This window comes from Styela clava, chromosome 13 (genome assembly GCF_964204865.1).
Source record: "Styela clava chromosome 13, kaStyClav1.hap1.2, whole genome shotgun sequence".
NCBI lineage: Eukaryota > Metazoa > Chordata > Ascidiacea > Stolidobranchia > Styelidae > Styela > Styela clava.
The window spans coordinates 11528087-11534926 of NC_135262.1; the positions used below are offsets into that span (position 1 = coordinate 11528087).

Sequence of the window (6840 nt, forward strand, 5' to 3'; positions counted from 1 at the left end):
GGGGCATCCAGATTTATGCTTGCGGCCCTCGTGGTAATTTGAGTTGTGCAGGCCTGTTCTACGGGAAGTCGTATATTTTGTGAATACGATTAAAAAAAGTTCAAAACAAAAGAGACTTTTCTCGAAACTTTGTGAAGAAACAGCCGCCACTTCCAAAAAACTTCTTTTACATTCAGCAGTACGGTGGCTGCCCCGAGGAAAAGTCCTTTTTTCGTGTGTGTGAACTTCGCGAGCAATTAGGGGCGTATTACACTGAAAGAGGAGACCAAAAAGCCACCAAGTTTCGTAATATATATTGGGCTGCAAAGTTAGCGTACATAGCGTCGATTTTTGATCGTTTTAATCAAGTGAACGTCAGTCTTCAAAGGAAAGGAGGTGATTTATTTCGATCAACTAGCGAAATCAATGCTCTGAAGATGAAAATTTAACTCTGGAAAAACAATGCTTCTTCAGGAAACTTTATTGACTTTCCTCTTTTAAATCAATATTTGAAAGAGTCTGGGTGGGAGTTTGAGAACGTTTCAACGATAAATACCATGTCTACCCTAATTGTTGGTCATTTAAACTTACTGGGTGATAAATTGGCTTTGTACCTTTCTGAAGGTAATAGCAGGCGTCTGGAAGAAAACTCGTGGATAATGCAGCCATTTACAAGTGAACCAACAGAAGACGAAGAATTGTTGGAACTCCGAGAGGATTTAAATCAAAAAATTTCATTCCGCGAAATTGATAACTCGGGAGTTTTGGGTTTCTCTTTTTGAATTTCCCGGGTACAAAAATCTGGCAGAAAAGGCCGTTGCTTCCCTGGTACAGATGCCTACGACTTATTTGTGTGAAGAAGGAGTTTCCGGTCTTGTTGAAATCAAGTCGAAAAAGCAAAACTCAATACTTGATATCAATTCACTTATGCGGGGAGCAATTGAAAAGGATCTAAAACCCTGTTATGAACGAATTGCCGAAACTTTACAAGAACAAGAAAGCCACTGAAACTAAATTAACATTGTCTTTACCTCTTTTTCACACATTTGGGTGTTAAATTAATTGCATCTGTAAGTAAAAATTAAAGCAGCATTTATAATGACTCGCCCCGCCATCTAGATTTTAGTTTTTTTCAATATGTGCCTAACATTTAATGTTTATTTTAGCTTGAAATAAACATTGGTATTTGTAAGGTATACGAAGTTCTCGAAAAATTGTAAAAGGTATAATACGGTAAAAAAGGTTGAAGAACACTGCTCTATCTAGCTTCCGATTGTGGACTAATATGATATACTTTGGCGCCCGTGTTTTTTTTCTGTTCTTTTCAGAAGAAAGTTCTCAACTCGAAATCCCGTCTAAGATCTGAAATTCCGACTTCATGGAAATTCAACTTGACATGATATGGACGAAAACGCAGATTTGAGACACCCACTTGATATACAACCACCATGGGCAACCTCTGATAAGCCTCTCGTACGACTACCGGTCGAATATAGGGGGAGTCAATGGAATAATTAACCAGTTCCATTAGTCATTTAGTACATAAATATCCTTCTCGAGGATTCAAAAGTACTACTTGTGCTGGGTAATCAGCCGTGCTACAACAACCCAGACTGCATTCAAAAAACAGACAAAAATGAACCCGATTGTTACATGCAATATTACAATGAAATATATTTAAAACGATAAGATGATATTCTGTAAAAACTGAAATAAAAAAGACATGATAGCTTAGGTAAACAACCATTACAGATACAAAATTTGCAGCAAGAGAAACAGATAAATCTCACTTAACATGGATATAACCAGTTTTGAAAACTAAAGAATTGAATGCAATATAAAAACAGTCCAGTGTGAAACATTTTCGGATTGAGATTTTAGAAATTAAGATGAGCAATACTGACCAGTTTTTAACATGAAAATCACCACTTTTCGCAACGAAACTATTAGGTATTAAGTGTCACAAATTATAAAGAAGTTAGCATCAATAATGATTTTCTAACACATTGAACTGATTTTTGATAAACTAGATTGAAAAACAAGTGCATCATATTTGCTACCATGGTATAAAAAAAATAAGTGGCTGTGCCGTGAAAACCGACATACACCTAAAGGAAATATATTTTTAATTAGGTATCCCACACCTTCCTGAACGAGGCTTCATAAAAGCAGGTACGCAGATATAAAAAAAAATGGAAGTGTTAGGTTTGTAATGACTGAAATTCCCTATTATATTTGGTAAAAAATAATAAAAAAGGTGAAATCCAAGATCCTTAGCTTGAAATGACAGCAAGATAAAGCTAAACGCTATCTTGTTAATCAAAATATAGTTTTACTACAGACTTAATGGACTCAAGATGCTAAAATCAGATTGAAAATTGCCATTATTGGCTGCTAGCATTGGGCCTCGGGCCACACATAAAAAGTAAGTAAAAACGAATACAAACATTAAAGAGTTTGTTCATTTGCATGCAGATAATGGTCATTTTCAAATGTGACACATGTATAAGTGAAATGATACGACACATTGATTCGATGATATTATTATTCAATATCTTTATGTGGGTAATTTTTCACAACAGTGAAAAAGTTATATTCTCATTCCAGAAAAAATGCAAGTTTTATTCTCATGTTTATTTATATTTTCTTATACTTTGACCCATGTGAGTTTGCACATTCACCGTGACTCGCATAGTTTTACATTTGTCTCCAGACACACTTTATATTACTAAGAATTCAATATAAATTGAACGTGAAAGGCAGTACTTAACTTGTGTAATAGTGCAATAGTCTGTGGTAATTCCAATAGTGATTAATGGCCATATACACATCTATTTACCGTACTTAGTGGTTTTTGAACCAATAAAAAACTTAATCATAATACGAGAGAATATGGATATGGGATTTATGTATTTATAACTTGTCTCCATTTAAACATCTCATGACCAACTGAGAATAGTATTATACACAGGGAAAAGGTAGTTCATTTGTGTAGAGCACGAAATTCTAAACCTTGAGAGATGAAAAAGTAGAATATAATGAAAAGATAGTCCTAAAGAAAAGAGTTCAAACAATTGTGACTGCAATCCATGATGTAACATAACGTAAGTATCAAATAAAATAAAATAATCGAAAACAATGGAAGGTATGGTGAGCAATATTATTTATATTGTATTATTTTCATTGTTTGTTTGTATTAATATTCAATTGTGTGGTTCAAAGTGAAGAAGGACCAAGGCAAGAGAAAAATGAATCATGTTGTACCATTCAGACGAGCATGCATGGTAAATGCTATTCTGCATTCTGAACTATCATGTTATCAACTCACCAAAATTTGTTGTTTTGAAACTTACATGAAAAATATTAACAATAGTTCTAAGACATGGGTGGTGCAGATGCTTGCACTGAATCTTTGGTGGGATATTGATGCTGTGGCTGCATCTCTAGGTGTTGTTGGGGAGCATAAGCTGGTTGAGCCTGTGGTCCAGGACCAACAGGATAAGGTGCGGCTCCAGGCTGTGGTCCAGGAGCAGCAGGGTAAGGTGCTGCTCCAGGTTGCCCATGAGGAGTAGGCATTGGTGGATACCCAGGACCCGCTGCGTACGGGGGACCTTGAGGTGGTGCTCCTTGCATTGGTGGAGGGTAACCAGGTTGATAAGGTGGTGGTTGCATTGGCTGTCCTGGAGGTACATATGGTGGGGCTGGTCCACTCGGCGGGTAGTGTACTTTGGGCTGTTGTTGGCCAAGCTGATAACCACCCTGCTGCACTTGGCCTGGATATAAATGTTTGATAATTTAGTAAGAGAAGTATAAAAACGTGTCGATATTCTAAATATAATATTGCAAATAGTTTCCATTTTAGAAAATCTAAATGATGTCGCCATTGAAAAGTTAGTTAGTGATAAAAAAGGATTTCACTTTCGAATAGCATTAATTAAGACACTTGTCTTAAACAGAGTTTTCATGCATAGGAAGGAGGGTAGAAGGAAAATAGGGATAAGAAGTGGCAAAATACGCAAAATGAGGAATTTATCGAAATGGTTAGGAATCACAGCAACAATATCCATAGTGCTTTATTATGAAATAAAAAATGCGCAAATACCTGGCTGTCCAGCATGGACTGTTGTGGTCGTTGTCACAACCCTGTGTCCTCCCACAACTTGTCCCTGTCTGTTTGAATTCCTACGACAGCATATTACACATCCAACAATGCAGGCAACAATTGCAATAATAATGGCAATAACAATTGCTACAACAATTCCAACTCTGTGAAACAATGAACACATTAAACTGCTTTTACAACTAGGTCTTGAATCTAAATTTATATGCATGCTTAGGCAGATTCTAACTGCAGTTTGTCATTGGAACTTCTCCACTTTGAGCAATGTTTCGTATACATACATTACAGCACAGTTTTCAATTCAATTTCAGCTAGAGTTTTAAAAAGAATTAAAAGTATTTACAACATTATTAGTGTTGAAGGTAATTTACAAACATTTCTTAAACATCAAAAACTGATTTAATAATTTGAAAGTTAATAGAACATACGCAATTTTTCCACTTGTTTCAGCAATTTCTCGAACATCATCATCATCAAATGTATTTCCAGTGTAGTCCTCAAATGTACAGCATTCGCTCTGGCTTGTACAACACCAATTATTTGGATAAGTGTTACAGCTTGAATGAGAGTAGCAATATGCTGTAAACGAAATATTGAAAGTATAGATAAAACTTTTATAGGCCTAAATTTTATACAAATTCAATAAAATATGATTTTAATGAAGCATGAACGAAATTTTTAAGTATAAAAAAGACGGGGTTTAGTGTGGTTTCGTACCTCAAGTACTTCTAGTGAGCGCAGCAGAAAAAATTTTGCGTATGTTAATCGTAACCCCTATATGATTGTGTCATCCAAAAATTATGTCACAGTGACATAATAAGGCCCTTCAAACTACACGAACTGTCATCCAAGACACGCAGATGATCACCTAAATTGAACGTACTATTTCTCTTGTTTTCATATCGCAAAGATGCCATTATGAGAGAGATCGCTGCCGTTGGTGAGTTCTTTATCGTCGGCGCAGATGCCATTTCGGGCAATCGTAGGTATACTTTGGCGAGCTCTATGACGTGATTGTGGCGTCGTAGTGACATAATTTTTGAATGGCGTAGTCAGATGGGGGTTAAGATTGGCATGTGTGAAAATCTGTATGCTACGCCCACTAAAAGTACTTGAGGTACGAAACTACACAAGACCCAAAATGTGGCGTCGTAGTGACATAATTTTTGAATGGCGTAGTCAGATGGGGGTTAGGATTGGCATGTGTGAAAATCTTTATGCTACGCCCACTGAAAGTACTTGAGGTACGAAACTACACAAGACTCAAAAAGAGGTTCAACTAGCTTGTATCAACATGTATGTATATATGTATGTATATGTATGTTTATTTGTCTCGTGCACCCCATTTGAAAAGTTTTAAAAAGAAATAAATTGAATACATATAATACGGTCCTTTATAGACAGTTGTGCAAGGAGAGTGGGTGGGTGTGGTAAGAGTGGAGTATACAAACTGTTTGTACAAGAGAGTTTGTAAGACAAGCATCATCTATAAATAAGACATACCGTAACACAACACAAAATAAACTGCATGTATAAATAATACTAAAATTTAGAATTTGGACATAAATACAACACCCTTGAGCGATGGTACCACATAATATAAATGTGGTATGGAATGGTCATGTTTGAGTAAGTGTTATTGTTCAATTTTTTATGTGTATATGCTATGCACTACGGTACTCAAGGGTGATAGTGTCTTTGGTAGACTTTGGCTATTCTAGCAAAAGGTTTTGATGAAATGCGATAAAAATATGTCTCTTATCTCTCTATTTTCAAATTCATTTTTGTTAACAAATATTTCAATACGGTACTGCAATAAGACTGTACTGGGTACCGGAACCGGTAATACTGTAATAAAGCCTGTTGTCCATTTACACAGTAATTTTATGCTTGCGGGTGCGTTCACATTTTACCGTGTGTTTCATTACAAATGTCGTACAGGTATTATTTCAAAATGATTTCAATGGCCAGCTTTAAGCTATAGAACTCATCAGCTCACCTGTTACTATGTCCAAGTTCTTCAGTAAAAAAATAAGACCAAAAGGTAGCGATCTCGTTGAGACACCCATCTTTACCTCGCGAAAGTGTATCTATGTCCTGTTTATATTCACGCAGTTCAAGCTAACTTTAACCCTGAAAATGGCAGATCCTAGGGTAGATTACCGGTATATGACAGCAAACGCAAGTAAACACCCAAACTATTCACAACATTGCAAAAATCCCCTAAAGTAAAACTTACCACATGACCATGACGTCATATATCACGTGTCAAGTAAGGCAACCTCGTTAGGCTCGGTGATGCATTTGATCATATTTACGATTTGATAGATGTTTCCCAGAGCAGCGATTTCCTTGTTGTACACGTCAGTGGACATAACGATCGTTTTGCATTTAATGCTGGCACTCTTCTTCCTCTTGTTGTTCTTTATTTAAATAATGATTCATACTTTTTATACAATTTATAGGCTACAATAGTCCCCTTTTTGTTTGAACTTGCGCTAATTTGTTTATCTATGATATCTTATCATCATCCTTTCAGATTAGAGTTTACGCCATAATAATTTTTGGACACGTTTAGTGGACATAAGAATCGTCTTGTTGTTATGTTGTTCTTGGAGAGAGATTTATTTCCCCAAAAACAAAAACAATTTTTTTTTATAGAGTTAGATTATAATGAAAACAATGAAAAACAGTATAAAACAATATCGATGATTTTTATAGAAGTAATCCAATTTAGACAT

General features: G+C 35.7%; 1 protein-coding gene across 1 annotated transcript; it reads right to left on the bottom strand.

The window, feature by feature from the left end:
* Positions 1–1616: 1616 nt before the first annotated feature.
* On the bottom strand, positions 1617–6438 carry LOC120333439 (uncharacterized). Its single transcript, XM_039400868.2, has 5 exons — positions 6339–6438; positions 6099–6232; positions 4528–4678; positions 4082–4245; positions 1617–3752 (listed from the first exon to the last, which is right to left on the bottom strand). Exons 2-5 carry the CDS (start codon positions 6166–6168, stop codon positions 3355–3357), a joined length of 783 nt encoding a protein of 260 aa, XP_039256802.2. The 5' UTR covers positions 6169–6232; positions 6339–6438; the 3' UTR covers positions 1617–3354.
* Between the last annotated feature and the right edge of the window lie 402 nt (positions 6439–6840).

Excerpts from the sequence above, each read along its gene's own strand:
- LOC120333439 (XM_039400868.2), bottom strand. The coding sequence starts at position 6,168 with ATGGGTGTCTCAACGAGATCGCTACCTTTTGGTCTTATTTTTTTACTG. Across the intron at positions 4,246-4,527 it reads GAAACAAGTGGAAAAATTGC|AGTTGGAATTGTTGTAGCAA; the intron begins GTATGTTCTATT and ends ATTGTTTCACAG. Across the intron at positions 3,753-4,081 it reads AGTCCATGCTGGACAGCCAG|GCCAAGTGCAGCAGGGTGGT; the intron begins GTATTTGCGCAT and ends ATTTATATCCAG.